General features: G+C 41.0%; 1 protein-coding gene across 13 annotated transcripts in view; it reads right to left on the bottom strand.

Annotated features, from left to right (window-relative positions):
• CDC27 (cell division cycle 27) overlaps positions 1-9,724 on the bottom strand; it is a 57,230-nt gene extending 47,506 nt beyond the window's left edge. For 4 of the 13 annotated variants that reach the window (XM_082443294.1, XM_082443298.1, XM_082443296.1 and 1 more), the window contains exon 1: positions 8,973-9,329. In XM_082443294.1, the coding sequence (XP_082299420.1) occupies positions 8,973-9,062 (90 nt within the window). In that variant the 5' untranslated portion in view covers positions 9,063-9,329. Of the gene's footprint in view, positions 1-8,489; positions 8,554-8,972; positions 9,332-9,370 lie in introns of those variants that run through there. The other 9 variants (XR_014257900.1, XM_082443295.1, XM_082443302.1 and 6 more) reach the window with 6 other exon arrangements.
• Positions 9,725-24,380: the final 14,656 nt, after the last annotated feature.

The raw sequence follows: 24,380 nt of genomic DNA, 5'->3' as shown, positions 1-24,380 counted from the left end.
TTATTAGATTTGGTTATATTATTTGGTTAACTAGGTTGCAACTTGTTGCAGGCAAAAGCCAGATTCTATTTTTCTCTATAATTCCCTGGTTATTCTACTTAACTAAGTTATTTCCCTAGTTATCCTAGATAACTGTCTTTAAACATAGTGAATGCTCAATAAAGTTTGTTGAATTAATGTTTTAAAACTCTGAATCTATTTTCCACTTCCTGACCTATAAACTTTTAGTAACCCAATCTGGAGGTAAAATATGAGATATTCTTATAAACATGATTAAAACATTAATGTTGGCAATATAAAAAAATACAGGGCTTCCCTGGTGGCACAGTGGTTGAGAATCTGCCTGCCAATGCAGGGGACACGGGTTCGAGCCCTAGTCTGGGAAGATCCCACATGCCGCGGAGCAACTAGGCCCGTGAGCCACAACTGCTCAGCCTGCGCGTCTGGAGCCTGTGCCCCGCAACAAGAGAGGCCGCGATAGTGAAAGGACCGCGCACCGCGATGAAGAGTGGCCCCCGCTCACCGCAACTAGAGAAAGCCCTCGCACGAAACGAAGACCCAACACAGCCAAAAATAAATAAATTAATTAATTAAAAAAAAATACAGAATAACATCCAGCTGTTTCTTCCTTGATACAATAAGCAAAACATTATAAAGGAACCAAGAATCTGGTAAAGAGATAATAAGGGTCAGTCTGACCGAGGGGTTGGAATACATCAGGTTTTGGGGCAATAAAATCTCTCAGTGGTGTGATCTATAAATACCTGGAAGATAACCAGATTTTTCTGGTAAATGGCAGCTGAGATCATGTCTCCGTACTACTTAGATCATTTTCCTTATCATCTTATTCAATATGCCTACCACCTCTGAAACACATCATTCATCCATTTGGTAAATATTTATTGAGCACCTACTTTGTTTGCTATATGATCCTGATTGCAGTTAAAAAAAAAAAAAAAAACCATAAAAAACTGAACCAATTTGAGAAAATCAAGTTCTTCAGGTAGGCTGCACAAAGCCTTCACATTTTGAATTTTCAGGTCTTTACTGACAATGAGAAATTATAAGTCAGGTATTATTCTACAGGCACCTATCTGGTCATTGTCACCGTGCTCACTGTGGTTTTGTTTTCTTATCAAACAGTCAGGAAGCTGAACCTTTGAACAAAAATATGTGGTGTTAGCAAGGAGTGAATATAATGGCAGGTTTTAAACATACTACAGAATCACTGCTATCTAAAATCTATATTTCCTCTATACTACAACACAGCAAAGAGATAGATAAAAGGTAATGCGATAAACTGTGTTTTCCTCAGAGAATTTCAACATTTGGATAGAATAACTCAAAAAAACAGTCATTCAGACAACAACAGCTAAAGGGTATTCAAACCTAATTTGACTCAATTATTTCTTGAATACTTAATATGATCTCCACACCTCAATCCAAGGCAGATAAAGATCCCTCGGACACTAATCTAGATGACCAAGTCAATTCTCTGAGCTTTAGCTTTAATCATCTGTAAAATAAGGATAAAAATACTTACCTCTGAGATAAGCCTAGCACAGTGCCTGGCTAAATTCTAAACCCCCAAAAGAACTGATCTGGCCTTCTGGTGTTCTACCAGATCATATATGACCTAGGGTTCTGAAACTATGCCTATAGGTATCTTTCAAAATGATACTCATTTATTTCATTTTATTAAAAAAAATTTTTTTTAATTAATTTATTTATTGGCTGCGATGGGTCTTCGTTGCTGCGCATGGGCTTTCTCTAGTTGCAGCAAGCGGGGTCTACTCTTCGTTGTGGTGTGCAGGCTGCTCATTGCAGTGGCTTCTCTTTTTGCAGAGCACGGCCTCTAGGTGCGCGGGTTTCAGTAGTTGTGGCGCACGGGCTTAGTTGCTCCGAGGCATGTGGGATCTTCCCGGACCAGGGCTCGAACCCCTGTCCCCTGCATTGGCAGGGGGATTCTTAACCACTGCGCCACCAGGGAAGCCCAAAATGATACTCATTTAAATTAGGCAACTGCAGTAATAATGAAAGGAAGAAACTTAATAAACATTTACTTTTTTTTTTTGGTGTGGCATGTGGGATCTTTGTTCCCCGACCAGGGATCGAACCTGCGCCTCCTGCATTGGAAGCACAGGGTCTTAACCACTGGACTGCCAGGGAAGTCCCCTAAACATTTACTTTTAAAGGCAGACCATTTTTTTCCCCTGGATTACTTTAAGAGTGTCTTACTTAGCCCCTCTGAATTCTTTTCTACCCTATGATCCATTCTCTCCCTATGAGCTTTTCACAAGTCAGATCTGATCACATTACCCCTTTGCTTAAAATCCTTCAGTGGCTTCTCATTGTTCTTAATGACAAAAGCAAAAGCCACCAAACTAGGCAGTGTGGTATAGTCTGTACCTACCTCTTCTGTTCATCTTGTATCATATTTTCTCATGCTTTCCATGCTACCACAACGACCTTCTTTCAGCTCCTCAAATCTGCCATGTTATCCTTCTGCCACAGGTCCTTTAAACATACCGTTCATTTTGCCTGGCACACCCCCTCCTTTCCTTCAAAATATGCAAATTCTAGTCATTCTTTGGACTTCTTTCCCAGGGAAGGCTTTTTTAGGACACCCAGATGAGGTTAGGCATCCTTATACACTCTGATGACACCAAGTACCTTTCCTTTGCAATACTTCTCACTGTTTTAATTTTACACATATTTAGGGGAGTATGTGAGTAACGTCTTCCTCACTATAATATAAACTCTAGAAAGGTAGGGACTACATCTGTTTTTGCTCACTATATACTCCCAGCATTTATTACGTACTTTTTAAGTAGGTGCTTAACTAATGTATGGTGGATGAATAAACAAATGGCCTTTACCTCTGGCAGTCCTCCCACTGTTAGCATTTTATGTTAGTCTTAGCCTTAAGTTTTTCTGTATTATTATATGTCCAATAGTTAAGGATCTCTGGAAATCTCGAAAGAAACTCCATGGTACATAGAATTATTTTTGTAATGCAAATAATTACCACCTAATTACTCCTTTATAAAATATGGGGATTTCCTAAGAACCTACTAAAAGAACATGGTGAGTAGAAAGAATATACCCAGGATTTGATGTTGGAGACCTGTGTTCAAATGTGTGTGCCAGCACTTTCAGCAGTGTGACTCTGGGGAATTATTTAACTTTTCTCAGCCTTAATTTCCTCATGTGAAAAATGGAACTCTATTTTTGGACTTGTGTGGATTAAATGAAATGATATGGTGCTCCTAGTATACTGACTGGCACGCATTAGGCACTTAAAACCTTTTGCTTTTCCAGCTCTTAATATAAACAAATTCAATAAATATAATTTATAGTTTGTATTAGGTAACATCTCTCATCATATCTGCCACAGTTGTTTATTTTGTAACATATAAGCCACAAAAGACCAAATGATTGATTCACCAGCTACATTAGTGATATTGATCACCAGGAAAATTTGGCACATAAATATTATGGCCAAAAACTCCTAGAACTTTGACTTTCTTTCTGTCTTTTTAAAATTAAATAAATGAAAGAGAAAAAAAGTATCATATTCAAGAGTTCTATCCATTCCTGATTTAAAAGCAAGTTTTGCTCAGAACAATGTCATTCCTTTATCACCAATTTTTAAGAGGGTCAGAAAGGGATAGTGAAGGCAGGCAACAAAAACTCCCATACATCCCAGAAGTAAAACTTGCCACATACAGCTTCCATCACCACTCTGCTCAAGCATCTGAGTGACGCTATGTATCTCTTTTGGGGGAATGGAGTGGGGAATAAACTATTTTCTAAAGCATTACAAATTGGTAGCTCATGACAGACAGGGCTAAGATTAGCCCCCTTGTTATTCATCTACTGCTCAACTGCTGGTGTAAACCTGCCCCTAAAAGAATGTCACTCAGTGAATCACTTCAGGAGTTCTGCAAAGTAAAGCCAGATGGACGAAATGCTGCGAAAGGTTATGAAGCCAAGCAGAGCAACACCACCACTGACCCCAAAAAAAAGTTTAAAAGAGAAGTCCTACTGATTAAATTAATGGGTCAGTCCTAGGCTACACTGATTTTAAAGATAATTAAATCAACACCACAGAAATTAAATGGCAAAGTTCCTTACTTGCTTGCTCTTCTTAAATATAAAATATTATTTTAAATATACACAAGCCTCTGTAAGTTGTACAACTAATTCAGACTTAAATGTGACCACATAGATTGTTTTGTGTTGTTCTTGTTTTTGTCAAAAAAGAAAATAGTTTTCTCTTAGATCATAAAAGATCTTTTTTTAGATCATAAAAGAAATGAACAATATAAGAAGGTATGAAGAAAAAAAATCCCTGTGGAATTTTCCTATTATACATTACAATCTAATTTCTAGAACTCTAATTTAGTTCAGGTCTACATCAGTGGTTCTCAGTCTGGGCAATTTTGCCCCCCAAAAGGACATGTAGTAATGTCTGGGGGGCATCTTTGGTTGTCACAAACGGAGGGGACATCTAGTGGGTAGAGGCCAGGGATGCTGCAAAACACTCTACAATACACAGGACAGTACCCTTACAACGAAAAATTAGCTTGCTCAAAACATCAATAGTGCCAAGATTGAGAAACCCTGATGTACATTACCATGTAACTGGATTTCTCTACTAGCCTTTATGTCTCCTTAAATCTTGTCTCGTCCCTCCTTCCCAATAGCATCAGATTAATTTTTCCAAAGCAGTGCTTTCATTACATAATTTTTCTGTTGAAAAACCTATAATGGCTATTTATTACCAACAAATTAAATCTAAACTCCTCAGCCTGGATGTTAAGTCCCCTGTAACCTGATTCTACCTGGCTAGCAAAACCTTACCTTTTCCTCCTCTATTTCCATTCTAGCCAATGCTATAGTTTTATTGTTTTCCTGTTCCTAAACACCATTCTCAACTTTGGGCTCTTGCTCATGCCATTCCATGCCAAGAATATTCTCTCTTCCCTACCAAACCCTTTCCACCTTCTAAAGCTTTAAGTTCTACTCCTTCAAGAAACCGTTCCCATTTTTCCAGTCTACCAGGATCTCTCTTTCCTGTATTTATTGTTATCTGTGCAATCACATACGGACTTGTAACATTATCCAGTTGTTCCTGTTAAGTATACTTATCTTCCCAACAAGACTAGACCCCTCTGGGCTTCCCTGGTGGTGCAGTGGTTGAGAATCCGCCTGCCAATGCAGGGGACACGGGTTCGAGCCCTGGGCTGGGAAGATCCCACATGCCACGGAGCAACTGGGCCCGTGAGCCACAACTACTGAGCCTGCGCGGCTGGAGCCTGTGCTCCGCAACAAGAGAGGCCGCGATAGTGAGAGGCCCGCGCACCGCGATGAAGAGTGACCCCCGCTCAACGCAACTAGAGAAAGCCCTCGCACAGAAACTAAGATCCAACACAGCCATAAATAAATAAATAAATTTAAAATAACCTTTCTCTAAAAAAAAAAGACTAGACCCCTCAAAAGATTAGAGGTTATATATCCACATTTCTACTGGCTGGTTTCACAAATATCTCCAACTCAATTTGTTCACAACAGAATTCTTAATTGTCCTCCTTCAAATTTGTCTCCTCTCAAAGAATTCTCCATTTATTAAATGGTGCCCCCCAAAATGAAATCCAGGTAGCTGTTCTTGATCCCCCCATAAACAATCAATTTCCATGTCTCATTGGTTCTTCCTCTAAAACATCTCTTGAATTTATCTACTTCTTTCCTGCTCCACTGCTACCACTTTAGTCTAGGTTACCTTCATCCTAAGATTGTGTTTACTCTTGCCTCCTTCCTCCCTGACCTTTCACATACAGTTGCCAGAGAGATCTTAAGATCTATATCAGATAGTGTCAACCCAGGGCTGAAAATCCTTCAGTGATTCCCCATTACACTTAGAATGAAAACTGAACTCCTTATAATGGCCTTCCATTACTATGCAACTCCAGCCACACTGGCCCTCTTTCAGTTCTTCCAATGCCAAGTTCTGCTGTGTCTTAGGCACTTTGCACATGCTGTTTTCTCTGCTTGTAATGCTCTTCAAACTACTGTTTCCTTCTCAAACTTTGAACTCAGCTTCAATGTTATTTGCTCAAAAGGAACTATCCTAACATACTTTTTAGAGAAGGTTTTAGAATGTCTTTTATCTGTGCTTGGCACATAGCAGGTGCATAACAGTCTTCCCAATTTGATTTTTATCATTGAGGCTGCTTCTGAACATTGATGGTCCAATTGCAAATCTGACTTAGGTCAGGACCCTCCTATTAGGTCTCTATCCTAACACCCTATTTATAGTGCCCTTCTTATCACAGTTTATAATTATTAATTTGTGATTATTTGTCTCATGCTTTCTCTATATATAAGCACAAAGGCTATATCGGGACACTAGTCCATAAAGGAATTACTACATATTTGTAATGACTTCCCCCTCTACCTCCCCATCCCAAAGTTTATTCTCTCAGTTCAGGTACTATGTAGCACTGTCTTCAAGACACTATATTGGACCTAAATATAATGTAATCTGTTTTCCAAAAGAAAATTTTATAAGCAAAATGTTTCAGCTAACTTGAATATATAAATTTTTTCAATGAAGATCAAATAGTCAAATGCCTATTGATTTATCAATTTAGTTACATACATATATTTTTTTAAAGCATAAAATATATTTAGGAATTTCATTTTTTTCTACTCTCGTTGGATAAAACAGTTTTATTGAAAAGCCATTACGGGGGGGGGGGTGGAAATCATCTAACACAATTTTCCTGAATATACTACCTTCAATTCTATTATTTGAAAATGGTACCTTTTGAATCCACGTTAGATGCTGTCCCTGTTCATCTTATCCCAAGCCAAAAGTATTCCTTCACTATCTAATAATCTCTAAAACAATATTATATGTGTAAAGCACCCACTTACTATACTGCTTACTAAGGTGATTTTTACAACTTCATCCAACACTTCTGTGAAGTCCTACCCCCAGGAATAATTGATAAATCTATATAAAATTTCTTTTTAAAAATCAATTTCATCAGGTGAATTTTATAAACATGCAAATTAGCATTGATTCAAGTCACTTAGGCTAGTGTGTCTTCCCTAAATAGTTATTTTAAAAATAAAATAATTGACAGAATTTCTGCCTCATAATAGGAGAGATTTTTTGCAAAGACTCAAAAGTAACAATTTCCTATAAGAGATAATTTGGAGGAAGCACTTATATAGGCTTATGTGACATATCAACCTGGGTATTCCATGTTAAAACTTTAAAAAAAGAAAAAGCAAAAAACAGTTGCTCATCTTTTCTCTCAACTTTTCCCTATGCCTAGTAACACCTCAAACTCTGAGGCATCCCTAGAAAGGAAACGCTTTTCCAACTTACTCTCATTCCTCTACAAATACATGCAATTGTTTATCATAGTTTAAAAAAAAAAGTATCTTATTTAGTTGTTCTATTTTTATTTTCTTCCTTACTCTTCCTTCCTGTTTTCAGCACTATCCCTGATCAGTTTATCTTTATCATCGTAGCCAAAGGTGCTTGTTCCTCCTACTGCTCCAGATCCCTTCTTGAATGACTTCTTATCCTAAAAATTACAACCAAAATTCTCACCTAGCTATATCCTAAAACTTCTTACCTCTGTCCCCAAATCTAATAAACAAAGGTAGTGTGCGTGGGCGGGGGAGACAAATTTGACTCTTAAGCTTTAAAAATACCTAAATGCATTACTGCTAAGAGTACTTTAAGGAAAAAGAGAAAACCTGATGGGTACTATCAAGGAGTTGGCTACATATTTCTTTTCTTCTCCATGTTTTTATGCAAGTTGAAATTGTTATTAAAAAGTGGTTATAGGCTAGCAATAAAACTAGTTTATCATTTTAGAAGCTGTACCTATAGGGCAACTGTATCATTAATTATTAAGACAAAATAACAAAAATATGAAACAGAAATTAAACAACTTGAGTGATCTGCTTATCCATTTAAGAGGGTATAGACAGCAACTTCTAATTTCATGTTAGGCCTCAAAAAAAAAAAAAATCTTAAAAAAGAGACTCTTTACTAGTAAGAGAAATTTGGATGGAAAGAAATAGCTTTGAAAGCACCAGTGAAATAGCTTTGAAAGCACCAGTATAATGTACAAACAGGTAAACTTCCTAAGACAGAATCCCACATTACATTAATTAAAAAACGAATAGCTGCTATAGGTATACAGCTGGAGAAGGAGCCAACTAGGAGAAGTTGATATTTCATCCTGTGAAGAATAATTAAGGAAATATGGAAGGAGTGATGGATTAACATATTTACTATTTGACATCACAGGTCTTTAAGGGCAATATGAAGCAATTTCTAAAATCGGTTTGCTTTATAACTTCAAAATAAAGAAAGTCCATGACTCAATGACAGCAGTTGATAGAGGTCAACTCTTCTAATTAAGTCAAAGATCACAGGATAGGGTGAAAGTCTCACAGACCTGGTCCATCACCAAGGGACAAAAGATTCAGTTTCTCCAGATGGCGGGGGGGAAATGACTTGGCACTGCTGCACACACTTAAAAATCCAAGTGTTTCTTCCATGCCAACAGAGCACTGTGCGTCAAAGCATACCTTGGTGTGGTATGGATGGAAAAACCATCATTTGTCTTTCACTTCCTGCACGCCCTGTACACAGGCACAATAAAACACTCCTCATCCCCCTCACAGGTCATGGAAAAAACCCAATTCGCCGTTTCCACCCTCTCCCCTTGTAGAGGTGCTTGCGCCTCGGCACTGGGCCTTGGGGTTCTCTTCGCAGATCATTGTCCAGAGGGAAATTTACTGAGCGAGAAAAGCAACGTGGGCTACAAAGTCTGTTACCAAAATAGAAATTAGTATTAAAAACACCGATCCTACCCTCCCTCCACCTTCTCACACAAAACAAAAACAAAACCAACACTCGTCCTGCAAACTTGCCCCACCGTTATGAAGATCGTACAATCGCTGATCAAACGTGCCTCCCAAACATCCTTAGGCAAGAGAGCACCTGGGGCGAGTTGTCGGCCCCTCATCCCTCACGCCGGCCGGGGCCCGGCCGCTGGGCTGACAGGAGGGGCTCGCCGGACGCTGGCCCGGGGGTAAAGGAGGTATTATTGCCGAACTCCGCTCACACCAAGGGGAAGAAGTAACGTAGGGCCAGAGGTAACACGGCTGAGGTTGCGGGCAAGGCCTCGGAACTGACGAGAAGACAGGCAGGAGCCGGCGTGAGGGGAGGCGGGAGAAGCAGCTGGGCCTAGGCCGCACCAGGCCGCGGAGTGGCCATACGCTGCTTCCCGACCGGGGCTGAGAGCCAAGCCTCAGAGAAGACGGTTACCATTACCTGGACAGGTTCCTGCAGCACCGTCATCCTGGAGGCTCAGGCCCACTTTCTGCAGTGCCTCAAGCCCCCCCCGTAGCGGCTCCGGCCCGGCCAGCCCCGGCTCATTTAAACTCACCAGCGACCGTTACCGGGGGATGGGGGAAGCCGAGCGATTGCCGAGTACCTCCGAGCGGGACACGGAAAAACCCGAAGTGGAGAGACCCGCGCGGGAGCCAGACGAAAAGGCCCGAAGGAGACCGGAAATACCCGAGGTGAATCAGCGGAGGAGGAGACCGTTGCCGGAAGTTGTCGAGGACTACCGGAGACTACCGAGTGTGATCCAGAGCGTAGGTTCCTCTTCTCGGCCACGCCTTCACTCACGCACGCCACGCCCCATCGGCCACCCTAGGCTGGGGCACGCCTAATCGGCAACCAATAGGCTGGGCGTGGCGTGCGGGAGTCCGCTGGGAGCGTTACGTGGCCGGGCTGAGGTCTCGGTTCGCCATTCAACCTTGCTGGATTAACTGGTGCGCGGTAGATTAAGCAAAGGGTTAAACTCGAGAGTTTGGGGCTGACTTTAATTAATCAAGAAGTATCTGTCTGTTGAGTTTAGGTCGCGTTCATCCATTCCAGAACTACCTATTCATGGCTCAAAGGGAAATAGGAAATTGGAAAGATTGCCATTCTTCAAAGATTTAGTATGACCTCTGTCCTCAAAGAGATTACGGTCTATTTAACGAAAAGTAATGTAACAAAGAATGCTACATTATGTGGTGCCCATTATAAGTGACGTAAAAATTCAGAGGAGAGGAAAGGGAAATTAATTAGCATTGGGATGAGGAAAGTTTCAGACTTAAACTGGGTTTTGAAGGATGGGTAGACTTAGAAGAGATGAAAGGAGAAAGTGAAAGGATGTAGAATGAGATCAATCCGGTAAGAGTTAAGACATTAACTGGAAATGAGTATTTAGGTGGCCAGATCACGGAAAATCTCAGGAGAGCAGAAATTTTTCTTCTTGTTAAGAGAGGCATTGTGGTGTGTTGGGAAATCTGGAGGTTGGGTTTGAATTTTATCTCTGCACTAATTTAGCTTTAGGTCCTTAGCAAGTCACAACCTCTCTGAACTTCTATTTCCTTAGTCTGAAAAAAAACCATTAAGAGAACTACGTGCATTAATGTATGTGACTGTGTCTAACACAGGTAAGAGGCTCTCAGATTTCCTTCCTGCTCCCTCTACCTCCGAAATGTGTGAACAGGGAACGATTAAAATTTTGGTTTTTGGTAGATGAGAAAAACTGTCTTTGCAATATTTTTTTAATTGAAGTATAGTTGATTTACAGTATGGTGTTGGTTTCAGGTGTACAGCAAAGTGATTCATATATATATATTTTTTCAGATTATTTTTCCACTGTGGGTTATTACAAGATACTGAATATAGCTCCCTGTGATATACAGTAAATCCTTGTTGTTTGTTTTGTGCATAGTAGTTTGTATCTACTAATCCCACACACCTAATTTCTCCCTCTCGTCCTCCCTTTCCCCTTTGGTAACCATATGGTTGAAGAAAACAGTTTTTAAAGGTTGATGTCCTAATCAGGACATCTCTAGGGTAGATGTGGGACTCAATGGTATATTCCATTTGTGTGGAAATTTCCCTTTCTGTTTCTCACATTTTATTCAGATAAAATCAGGTTAGAATGGGTCACTCCCTTCCTTTGGGTGATGTTGTGGGGGAGTGTTTTGTTTTGTTTTAAACACCAGTTGGCACTGCTTCACACACTTAACAGAGCTATAACCTTTACCACCAGCCACCTCTAGTCACTGCTTGTGTACTTACAGCCCCATAAAGGGTAGGTGCTAAACTGATTTTATGCTGCCATATGCCCTGTTCTGTTAGCAGGATTATGCTGGATGAATTAGAGTGGAAATAGTGTTCTACACTGTCCAGTGTGGTAGCCACTAGCTAAAGTTTAGTTAAATTCAAGTGAAATTAAAAATGAAGCTCTTCAGATGCCCTAGCCACATTCCAAGGACTCAATACACGTATGTGGCTAGCGACTCCCATACTGGATAGCATAGATACAGAATATTACCATCGTTGGCTTGATTAGGGCTGGAAGATCCAAGATGGCTTCACTCACATGTTTGGGGCCTTGGTGCTGGCTGTTGGCTGAGCCCCTGATTTCTCCTCCACATGACCTCTCATCAGTCAGTGGTCTAATCCCAGCTTCTTGACTTGGCGGCTGGCAACCAAGAAGGCAAAAACAGAAGCTGTGAGACCCCTTAAGGCCTAGGTCTGTAAGTCAAACCCCATCACTTCTTATTGGTCAGATTAAGACACAGGGGCAGCCTGTGTCTCAACAGGAGGAGATGGGAGGAATGGCAAAGTGACACTGCAAAAGGCATGTGCCATGGGAGGGATTGACCATCTTTGGAAACACTCTACAAGGTGTGAGATGAGAGACTCTGGCAGTGGGAATGGAAAGACAGGGGTGGGTAAGCGATATTACTCTTAAAATGTGATGCTTTAACTGAACACAGCACTCCAGATTTAGTTAAATGAATTCAGAAGGCAATAGGACTATTGCTTTTACTATCTGGATGACTTCTATCAAAGTGGACTAAAGTTGTATGTGCATCACAGTCACATGACTGCTCATGCTAAGCTTTTGGTTATTTTACACACGTAGCGCTGTTTCACACAACATGCTGCCATGTCTTGTACCTGCGCATTTGATTCCTGTAAATTTAAATGTAGAAACTCACAACACAGGATATATAAAGATGATACTTCTTGTGTGAAAATGTGTGTCTAGGCTTAGCATTTAAAGACTCTGTGATGCTTAGCACTCTGGCTCTTAAGCTTAGAATTTGCCTAAAATTCACCCCCCCCCCGCCCTTTTTTTCTTTTTTCTAAAAAAGAGCATCTCTTTTCTGACCATTGTTCACTGGGCTAACACATCTGTTGCGGTTTTGTGCCCATTCAGACCACATTGTTTGAAGTTGTGCTTTGATGGACTCTTTTAGAGCATTTTTACTTCCTTTTCTGTTCCTGATTGACCTACTTAAACTCACCGTGAGGTGAGGCAACCACTTGAGCATCCTGCCATCACCCGTTATCAACATATCTTTAGCTGGCAAGTGGAGTTAGGTTACAATAAGCATTATTCCAAACATGATAAATTATCCTTTTCCTTAGCCTGCCTCTTGGTCTGTTTCATATTCAATCAGATTTGGAAACCAGGGTTTAGGGAACTATTCAAGAAGCTAGACATGGTATCATTGGCAAGGTGCAGGCCCACTGGTATAGCCAGAGTAAGCTTACTCTTCTGAATTCCTTCAGTCCCCCTTATCTGTACGCTTCTCTTGTCCCTGTTGCACGCTGCCTCTTATCCTCTTTATACTACCTGACCGTGAAGCTTCCCCCCCCATCTTTGCTCCTCTCTCTTCATCAAATCATCCCCTTCCTTTGGCATCTCTGATCACACAGTCTCCTGATTTTCCTCCTACTGCTCTGTTCTTTATCAGTTTCCTTTACAGAACCCCTAACATTAGAATGCTTCCGGGGTCAGTTCTAGGCCTTCTCATCTTACACATTCTTCTTAGGCAAACTCGTTCATTCTCATGGCCTCAATTTTTTATCTAAAATTGTTCCAAAATCTGTATCTCCAGTCAGACTCTTTTTAGAACTCCAGACCTAAATGCCTAGCTGTCAACGGGATGTCTCACAAATACTTTGTTCAGAATGGAACTCCTCGTTCCTCATACTTAAAATATTACCTTCCTTGAAGTATTACCTTTCCCAGTTTCTCCATCGCCCAAACCTGAAACCACTCTCTTTTTTTAGCCCTAACATCCAGTCTCAAAGCCCTACTAATTTTACCTCCTAAATATACACCTTCATGTCTCTTCCTGCCTGAAGTCTCACCTACCTCAAAAAACAAGTTTAATCATGTCAGGACCCCCCTCGCTAAGCCTCCCCACTGTTGACCTAAAACAAATAGACTGGGACTTCCCTGGTGGCACAGTGGTTAAGAATCCGCCTGCCAATGCAGGGGACAGATTTGAGCCCTGGTCTGAGCAGATCCCACATGCTGTGGAGCAACTAAGCTCGTGCACCACAACTACTGAGCCTGAGCTCTAGAGCCCGCAAGCCACAGCTACTGAGCCCACGTGCCACAGTTACTGAAGCCGGCGCGCGTAGAGCCTGCGCTCCACAACAAGAAGTCACCGCAATGAGAAGTCCGCGAACCGCAACAAAGAGTAGCCCCCGCTCTCCGCAACTAGAGAAAGCCCGCGCACAGCTATGAAGACCCCAACGCAGCCAAAATATAAATAAATAAATAAATTTTAAAAAATTAAAAATAAAAATAAAAAAATAGACTGCCAGTTATTTCTTCAGCAAAAAAATGGTTTTTTGGGGATCAGCAAAGAAGTTCAATTCAGGATCTGCAACTATGGTGAGCCACGTGAAAGTCCCCAGCAAAAATGGAGAAGAAGAACTCTTTTATAGAGGGGAAAAGGAAGTCAGGAGGGCTATAGTAAACAAAAAGTCCACGGCTCTTCCTTGGCTGAGTTGTGACAGTCTCTCATTGGCTGAGCTCTTGCCAAGAAAGAAGAGGAAGTCTTTCTTCTTCCTGTTGGGCTCTGCTATTGCTCTCACGCCCTCTTCTGGTCTCCCAACTCCTTTTTTTTTTTTTTTTTTAATTATTTATTTATTTAATTATTTATTTATTTTTGGCTGTGTTGGGTCTTCGTTTCTGTGCGAGGGCTTTCTCTAGTTGCGGCGAGCGGGGGCCACTCTTCATCGCGGTGCGCGGGCCTCTCACTGTCGCGGCCTCTCTTGTTGCGGAACACAGGCTCCAGACGCGCAGGCTCAGTAATTGTGGCTCACGGGCTTAGTTGCTCCGCGGCATGTGGGATCCTCCCAGACCAGGGCTCGAACCCGTGTCCCCTGCATTGGCAGACAGATTCTCAACCACTGCGCCACCAGGGAAGCCCTCCCAACTCCATTTTAATTGAAGTTTCGGTTTATTAACTTTTTACATGCCCCAATTTAGGATTTCCCATTGTTCTCAGGATATAGTCCAAACCTTTTAACTAGTCTTACACGGCTGTCCAAGGTCTAGTCTCTGCCTCCTCATTCAGCCTTAAGTCGCCTGTCTCCCTCTTATACTATATATTCCAGCGAAGGGGATCAGAAAATGCCACTTTGGCATGAGGATTATTTTGAACTGAAAGCAGTTAAGGCAGCAAACATAAATCTTTTTGCCCTCCCCCTATCTGCCTAAAAGCACGACATAAATTCCCCTTTGTGAAGGTGTATCCTCTCCCCTCTCCTATAAAAGGAGCAGGAAAACAACCATTATCACTGGAGACAGAGGGTTGGCACTGAGCTGGCTCTGTACCAAAAACCCTTACTAAAATAACCTTTATCTTCCATTCATTTCCCCATCTATTTACCTTTCCACAATTTACCACCCCTAGAGGCCCAAACCCTGTTTCTTTGTCTTGTTACTTCTCCACAAATATATTGCCCTTTGCTAAGGTGATAGGTAGGCCCCAAATTCTAACCACCTCTTTGAGTCACTTATCACTGAATTCTCCCGTGTATATGCATGTTGCATGTGTAAATAAAATGTTGTTTTTTAAAATTCTGTTAACCCGTCTTTTGTCAGTTTAATTTGCAAGGCCCCAGACCCTGAAAATAAGAGGGTAGAGGGAAAAGGTTTTTTTCTCTCCCCTACACCAGCTACATGGAACTTCTTGACCCACTTTCTTGCCCCAGAGTCTTTGTATATACTGCTCTCTCTGTCCAGAACACTCTAATTGCACTCTTCATTTGGCTATCTCTGCCTATCCTCCAAATATACTTCCTTAGATTTTGTTCTGATGTATTGGAATACAGGGATAGGTTGCCTATCCCTGCTACTGCTCGAGTGCTAACATACTTGTCATTACTCTTATCACCCTTTACTGTGATTACTTCCTACCTAGCCTATAAGCTCCATGATAGAAGCCTTGTTTGCCTGTTGCAGGATGTATTCTCCACCCTTAATACAGCATCTGGTACAGGCATACCTTGCAGATATTGTGAGTTGTATTCAAGACCATCACAATAAAGCAAATATCAAAACACAGCAAGTCACATGAATTTTTTGTCTTCCCAGTGCTTATAAAAGTTATGTTTATAGTGTACTGTAGTCTATTAAGTGTGCAATAGTATTATGTCTAAAAAAATGTACATACCTTAATTTAAAAATACTTCAGCAAGTAATAGTAGTAACATCAAAGATCACTGGACACAGATCACCATAACAAATATAATAATAATGAAAAAGTTTGAAATATTGTGAGAATTACCAAAATGTGACACAGAGACACAAAGTGAGCAAATGCTGTTGGAAAAATAGTGCCAATAGATTTGCTTGATGCAGGGTTACCACAACCTTCAATTTGTAGACGGTAACAAAGCAAAATGTAATAAAACAAGATATGCCTGTACATGATGGGTATTCATTCTTGTTTGTTTAATGAATGAATAGAATAAACTCATTCTGTTCCTATTATTATTTTTAAAAAAATTTTATTGGAGTATAGTTGCTTTACAATGTTGTGTTAGTTTCTGCTGTACAACAAGGTGAATCAGATATATATATATATATATATATATATATATATATATATATATATATATATATATATATCTATATATATCTCTCCACTCTTTTTTTAGATTTCCTTCCCATTTAGGTCACCACAGAGCATTGAGTAGTTCTCTGTGCTATACCTGTTCCTATTATTATTTTTTGTTTACTGATTGATGTTATGTACTGAATATTTGTGTCCCCCTCCCCTCCCAATTCATATGTTGAAGCCCTAACCCCCAGTGTGGCTGTATTTGCAGATGGAGCCTCTAAGGTTAATGAGATCATAAGGGTGGAGCCCTGATCCAATAGGATTAGTGTCCTTATAAGAAGAGACACCAGAGAGCTCACTCTCTTTCTCTACTGCCCTCCCTTGTACATGCACATCACCATGGAAGTGTCATATGAGGGCATAACGAGAAGGCAGTCAACTACAAGCTAGGAAGAGAGCTCTTACCAGAAACCAAATTTGCTAGCATCTTGATCATGAACTTCTAGCCTCCAAACTATGAGAAAATAAATTTCTGTTGTTTAAGGCACCCAATCTGTGGTATTTTGTTATAGCATCCTGAGCAGACTAATACAATTGGTTATTCTATTTATGTCTTGTCTCACTAAGGGAAGGCCAAGTCTTATATTTCTCTATATTGTTCTTTGAAAAGCATTACATATTTAGTAGATGTTTAAAAAATATTGACTGAGTGATTAAAGTGTAAGCCTTAACAAATATTACTTCTTCTTCCTAAAGTACTTTTCCCTTTCTCTTTGACTGGTTAAATTCTACTCATCCTTCAGGCCTCAGCCTTAATATCACCTCCTCAGAATATTCCGTGTGCTACCTAATCTAAATTATTAGCTTCATCCTTTTTCTTTTTTTATAAAATTGAAGTATAGTTGATTTACAATATTGTGTTAGTTTCAGGTGTACAGCAAAGAGATTCAGATATATATATCTATATTTATATATATATATATCTTTCCAGATTCTTTTTTTTCAACTTTCTTTTTTTTATATATAAATTTATTTATTTTATTTATTTATTTTTGGCTGCATTGGGTCTTCGTTGCTGTGCGTGGGCTTTCTCTAGTTGCGGTGAGCGGGGGCTACTCTTCGTTGTGGTACGTGGTCTTCTCACTGTGGCGGCTTCTCTTGTTGCAGAGCACGGGCTCTAGGCGTGCGGGCTTCAGTAGCTGTGGCTTGCAGGCTCTAGAGTGCAGGCTCAGTAGTTGTGGCGCACGGGCTTAGTTACTCCTCAGCATGTGGGATCTTCCCAGACCAGGGCTTGAACCCATGTCCCCTGCATTGGCAGGTGGATTCTTAACCACTGCGCCACCAGGAAAGCCTTTTCCAGATTCTTTTCCATCGTAGGTTATTATAAGATAATGAATATAGTTCCCTGTGCTATACAGTAAATTCTTGTTGTTTGTCTATTTTATATATAGTAGTGTGCATCTGTTAATCCCATACTCCTAATTTATCCCTTCCCTCCCCTTTCACTTTTGATAGCCATAAGTTTGTTTTCTACGCCTTGTGAGTCTGTTTCTATTTTGTAAATAAATTCATCTGTATTATTTTTTAGATTCCACATATAAGTGATATCATATAATATTTGTCTCTCTGTCTTACTTCACTTAGTATCTTCTAGGTCCATCCATGTTGCTGCAAATGGTAATATTTCATTCTTTTTTATGGCCAAGTAATATTCCTTTATATATTTTTTATATATATATATATATATATATATATATACATATACATACATATACACACACATATCTTTTTATCCATTCATCTGTTGATGGACACTTAAGTAGCTTCCATGTCTTGGCTATTGTAAATTGTACTGCTATGAACACTGGGGTGCATGTATCTTTTCAAATTAGCTCCATCCTATTGTTCTCTCTCACAGAGTCGTCATTCTTTTCCTTCATAGTATGTATGGTAATTTTAATTATATTTGTTTACTGTAAGTTCCTTGAAGGCAGGGACTTTGACTTTCCATGATATCCCCACCACCTAGCACAGTGCACTGTACAAATATGAAGATATATTAAAATATTATAAATTTTTGGAATATCTGATGATTGAATGATTTGACCACTTAACTTATCTCTTATTAGTCATAACTTGATGCTTTTTTGACTCCCCCTCTCTGGACCCAGAGAACATGCTGGCCTTGCCCACACGTCCTTGAGGGATTTAAAGTCTAGGCAGTGTCTGAAGTGTTGAGGCTAATCAGAAGATGCATCTTGGCTAGGAGGGCTATGCAGACTCAAAGGTAAAGAGATCAATGGTAAGCAAATTAGCTTGTTTGGAGCGGAGGCTGTATAAACTTTGTTGAAATGATGGTGTTGGGGACAGTTGATAAGCTTTGGGTTCCAGGCTGATGACTTTAGACTGATAAAATAGACCAAGGGAGCTGCTGGTGGTGACTGAGCTGGGGAGTGACCTCATGAGAATGGAATTTGAGAAAGATTATGCTAACAGCTGAGGATTGTGTGAATTGGAGGAGAGAGTAGGGACCAGGAATGCAGCAGAGAGGCTGCTAGGGAGTCTAGGCAACTCTAAATTTCTATTATGATAGGATCCTAGATGGTTGAATCTGAAAAAAAGATGGAAAATGGAAACGGTTCCGAATTACTCATTTATAGTAAGAAATATTCTTATCCAGTTCCTTCTCCTGAGGGCATTAAGATTCTAACCTTCTAACCGGAAGGCAGCTTGGTGACTATAGACTTCAAACCAAAAGAGCTAATTGAATGATCTTACTGGCTATTATCTACTTTTCCTCAGAAGGGACATATATGTCTGACTGCTAGACAAAAAAAATATCTGTATCATTTGGAGAGGACACCAACCAAATAATAGATTCTTTATTTCTCCCTTTTCTAGTTTCTAGAGAGACTTTCATTGTTCTCTAAATAAACTGCACTGCAATGCATTAAACACAGACTTGATTTATTCCAGTCTTGAGTATACACCATAGTGGTCTTAAATAGACTTTGTTATTATTCTTGGTTTGTTTTTGTGTCACAAATATATGATTTGGGAGATAGGTGATCAGCTAGGTTTAAAACATACTGAGTTTGAAATGCCTCAGGTGAGAAATGTCCAAAGGTCAATTGAAAATGTGAAGCTTGAACAATTTAAGAAAGAAGCTGGCACTGGAGATACAGATTTTTCAGGTAGAACTAAATGCTTTCTTTTTGGGGTTATGTTATACCTTGTAAAACCTTTGTGAGACTATTTATCATTATATTAAAACTCTGTTTATATATCTGCATCGGCCACACCAGACAGTGAGCTCCTTGGGGCCAGCGGAGGCCTCTCACTCATCTTAGTAAACATACCTGCACACGGTGGGTGCTCATTAGGCGTCGGTTGAATGAGTGAATGAGAGTAATGTAGATAAAGGAGATAAAGGAGAGGAGGGTCAGTGACATCTTTGGTGTTGTAAGTACAGCAGAGAAGGCCTAGAGATATCTAAGACCACAGATCTAGCCACAGACAAGTCACCAGTGGAGTGCTAGGGGGGAAGTCAGAATTCAAGAAGTAAAAGAAGAAGCTGGTGGAAAGGGAAACCGAGAAAAGAGAATCATCTTTAGCATTGAGAGCACATCCCCAAATGCTGAGGACAAGTGCCTGCTAGGAGTTTGAATCACCTCCTCCTTACTGAGAGCCATCCATGCTGTAGGCGCCAGGCCAGCTCTTTCATTGATGCCTTCTTGCTTCCATGCTCCCTTGGGGGCCAGGCCTTTCCCAGAGGGAACCCCTATCAGCAATTCCAGCTCCCACTGTCACCTTAGATTAGTGTCCTGGGCTCTTGTCCCAGGTCTGCCACGACTCACAGTGTGACCTCGGGCAAGTCACCCCCTCTTCTCTGGGTCTCTAAAGCTCCTTGCAGCTGTCAGGATGTCTGGGAGAATGCAGTTTGGATGACTGGTGAGGATTCCAACTTGCTCTCTGCTGCTTTTCATCTGTAAATCGCTTTGCCAAACACCAGCTGTCCTGCGCTCTGCTTTCGGTCCTCAGGCGGGCTCTAACCCACCTGTCGTTGGGCCCCCCCAGCGTCCTCCTCCCACAGTTCAGTTGGCAGATACGTCTCCAGGCGGCACTGCCTTGATCTCAGCACAGAAAATAGCTTCAGCCATTTAGGCTGACTGTTGAGTGATGAGGCCAAGCACATGTAGCTCTCTCCACCTGAACTAAGACAGCCAAGGAAACGAAGTTTGAGGACCTGATTTAAGTGCTCTGAGAGCCGGTGCTACCATGGTCCTTGAAATTTTGATTTTAGACACTTTTCTACTCCTTTTCTGCCTTTACCTTGGGTGCTCTGGGCCTTAAGGGTCTCTGACACTTCAGGTGACTCATTGCTTTTTTCCTCCTTCCTTGGTGGCAAGGAATCTTAGATACAGAGGACTCTGGGTTAATCATGCTCCTTGATTTATAGCCTTCTTTCATCAATGGTTCATGCAAGGCCTCTCTTGTTTAATTGTTTATTTTTTCCCTTTTATCTCATTACCCTTCCCATCTAAACTACGCTCGACATTACAACGTTAGGCAACCATCAGATATTTTTAATGTGTATTTCTTTTGTTTGTATGTGTTCTTGAATAACAGGTAATGTTTCTAGTATGCATGTATTTTAAGATTTTTAATATATTTTATTCTACCTAGTGTACCCAAAATGTTATTTCAAGATGTAATCAATAAAAAATTACTAAGGAGATACATTACATTCTTTTTTTTTTTTTGGTCCTAAGTCTTCAAAATCCAGTGTGTGTTTTATTCTTATAGCATTATCTCAATTTGGATGCTAAATTTTCATCATAAATATTTGATCTGTATTTAGATTTCATAAAATTCACAATTGAAAAGTAGATTCATGTACATGAGTTGTTCCAAACATACTTTAAAATTTTCCAGTAACTGAATCAAATACCAAAAAAATCATTTTCTTTTAATATTTGCATCCAAATTGAAAAAATTGCTTCATTTTAGAATTGATTTGACTTTGAAGCAAAAGCATGTCAGTTTCACAACTATGTGCAAGTTAAGTAAATTTACCAATTCTTGTGTCAATCAGTATTATTAACATGAAATTCAAAGAGATATTGCATAAATTGGAAAGCAACTCTAAGATTTATTAACACCAGCAAAACATTTAAACTTTTCTTGTCGTTTTTGCAGCCAATTTACATAGAACTGTTGATTATAATTAAAATATTCTGTGTGTTTATGTTAGAAAAATGTGTATTGATTTGCGTTATGAGAAGTTTCAGTTTTAGCATAAATTCTTGTACCTATCTAGCTAAGTCACAAATAAGCATTTTCTTTCCTTGGAGCTTCAATTTTAGCTCGTTCATATACAATACGATATCAGTGAGATTGTATGCATATATTTTTAATTTATAGAAATGTTATCGTGGCTTATACCTCATTCAATTTCTTACTTGTCACTATGTTTCTTCTGTGTATGCATCTAATCCTTTGCTTCTAACTGCTACACACTCTTTCATGGTGCATGGTGCATCTTACCCAGGGATTCCCAGTGATGGAGACCCAGATTGCTTCCAACTCCTGCTTGATTGCCCTTCTAAATCACAAAGCAGTACTCCTTCTATCCCCCATATTTCTTAGCTTTTCTATTTTTTCTTTTTTTCTTTATTATTTTTTGGCTGCATCAGGTCTTAGTTGCAGCATGAGGGGTCTTTGTTGAGGCGTGCGGGATCTTCCGTTGTGGTGCGGGCTCTTCACTATGGCGCGTGGGCTTCTCTCTAGTTGTGCCGTGTGGGTTTTTTTTCTCTCTCTAGTTGTGGCGTGAGGGCTCCAGAGTGCATGGGCTCTTTAGTTTGCAGCACGTGGGCTCTCTTGTTGAGGAGCACGAGCTCAGTAGTTGTGGCACACGGGCTTAGTTGCCCCGTGGCACGTGGGATCTTAGTTCCCCGACCAGGGATCGAACACATGTCCCCTGCATTGGAAGGCAGATTCTTTACCACTGGACCACCAGGGAAGGCCCAGCTTTTCTATTTCTTTGCCTTTCTTTTTTCCTTCTGGGAGACATTCTCTCTTTTATCTTTCAATTCCCTAATATGTTTCCCAGCTGTGTCCATTCTGCTACTTTTCATATCTATTGTGTGCTCTATTTTAGTTATTTTTATACCTAACATATTGCTTGTTTTACTAAAGTTGTTTTTCTTATTTCAACTATTTTTTAAAACTTTATTTATTTATTTTTGGCTGCATTGGGTCTTCGTTGCTGTGCGTGGGCTTTCTCTAGTTGTGGCGAGTGGGGGCTACTCTTCGTTGCGGTGCGCGGGCTTCTCATTGCAGTGGCTTCTCTTGTTGCGGAGCATGGGCTCTAGGCACGTGGGCTTCAGTAGTTGTGGCACGCAGGCTCAGTAGTTGTGGCTCGTGGGCTCCAGGGTGCAGGCTCAGCAGTTGTGGCGCTCGGGCTTAGTTGCTCCGCTGCATGTGGGATCTTCCCGGACAAGGGTTCGAACCCATGTCCCCTGCACTGGTCTGCGGACCCTTAACCACTGCGCCACCAGGGAAGTCCCTCTTATTTCAACTATTATAATTTTCTGTATGTGATGTTTCTGTTTGGTTCTTCTTTATGTTTTCTTGTTCTGGTGTCGTATTGGTAATATGTTCCTTTATCTCTTTTAGCATGTTTATTATGCTACTTTTAAAATCTTGGTCTATCTGTTGTCATCTTTCTACTTAAGGTACAATCTGTAATCAAGTGGGTTGTATCCATCTGAATTAGTTGTGCTCCTCACCTGTCTTGTTATTTGGCCCATGGGCATGTAGGTTGCTCTGTTCAGCAATGTGTACCAGTGCCATTTAGCCCAGGGGGTGAGGGTCAAGGTTGAATGAGCCGTAAGACTGAGAACCCCAAGCACCAAAACTCCCAAGTCAGTCAGACCCAACCTCACTAAATAACTCCTCATGTCAGGGCTTCACCTTTTGCCCCCACCTTCCAAGGGAGAAGCAACCTTAGGGGAAGTACTTCTTAGATTGCAGCTCTCCTGCTATGAGAGTTTAGGGGATGAGGAAGGGAAACAACTGTCCAAAGTTCAGTTTCCCCTCCTATTTTTTATTGGCTCCTCACAAGCACAGTGCGTCTTCAGTGCCCTGATGTTACTCTTACCAGCACCTGGATCAGCGGTTTGAGTCATGAAGGTGATGGCACATGACTGTTTGTTCTAAGACACTGGCGGAGGAAAAGACAGATGAGAACCCCAGAGATCCTCTTCTTTTTTTTATCATTCCACAGCCATGCCTGGCCACCTCCTGCCGTAAACGAAAGCCACCCCTTTACCACACACCACACCAGTTCAAAACAGGGCCCCCCCTTCACCCAAGGGGTATCTCACAGTTTTCTTCATTTCTTGGTGTTTTCTGTTTATAATTCTTTCGCCGTTGACCTTGGGAGAGGGAGCAGCCGTCACACCGGTTCAGTCAAGCTTAAGGATTTTGATTACTTGCTTTGTGCTAGACACTGCTCTAAGTGTAGCATCTGTATTAACTCATTTAATCCTTACAATCACCCTGTGAGGTTATATTAGCAGCCCCATTTTACAGACGGGAAAACTGAGACAGAAAGAAGTTAACTAGCTTGCCTAATGGACAAATCAATCAGGACTCTAACCCAGAACTCTTAACTCCTGAGTGGGCCCTCTTAACCTCTGCCTTGCGGCAGAGCCCGATTTACCCAGTGTCCTCTACAGAGACATATAAATGTAGTGTTGGCCAGAGCTTTGCCCCATTATGTCTAGCTTATGAGACACTGGCCGGAAGAGGCGGGGGGAGGTGAAGAGAACAAAGCATTAACAGCCAGGCATGCTGTCAGCATCATTTGATCCCAGGCAGGCAGGACACAGGCCCTACATGGTTAGAGGTGAAGGGAGGAGGACGTGTGAGTGTGTGGAAGCCCAGCCCAAAGGAGGGCTGATGTCAGTTCTCTTCTGTGCGTTTGTCCAGATTTGACATGTGGTGTAAGCTGATTGGTGTGAATTTCTGTTCTGCGTTTTCCATCTACTGAGTGTGAGGTTCTTCCAGTGGCAGCATTCAAGTGGCTGGAGCAGCTCTGGCTGGGGACCACTCGATGCCTCCCCAGAGGCAGTAGTTAGGCTACCAGTACCTGCTACTATGCTTGCCTCTTTATACTTCTGCCTCTTCCTTCCGTCTCTCTACCTTTCCTTTGCTCTGATTGGTCAACCCTGCCCTAGGTCCTGTGAAGGGTACTCTAGGTGGATGAAATTGCAAGGTGAAAGTCAGTGGCCGTGAAGCAGAAAGTGAAAGTGAAAGCTCTGACTCCAGTTCTTGGGGGTCTCATGAACTGTGGGCATCATGGGTTTTAGTAATAACAAAGCTAGTGT

Source organism: Balaenoptera physalus (genome assembly GCF_965194825.1).
Source record: "Balaenoptera physalus genome assembly, chromosome: 20".
In the NCBI taxonomy this organism is placed as follows: domain Eukaryota; kingdom Metazoa; phylum Chordata; class Mammalia; order Artiodactyla; family Balaenopteridae; genus Balaenoptera; species Balaenoptera physalus.
The sequence above is the reverse complement of the archived record's forward strand: the minus strand, read 5'-3'. Positions and strand labels throughout refer to the sequence as shown.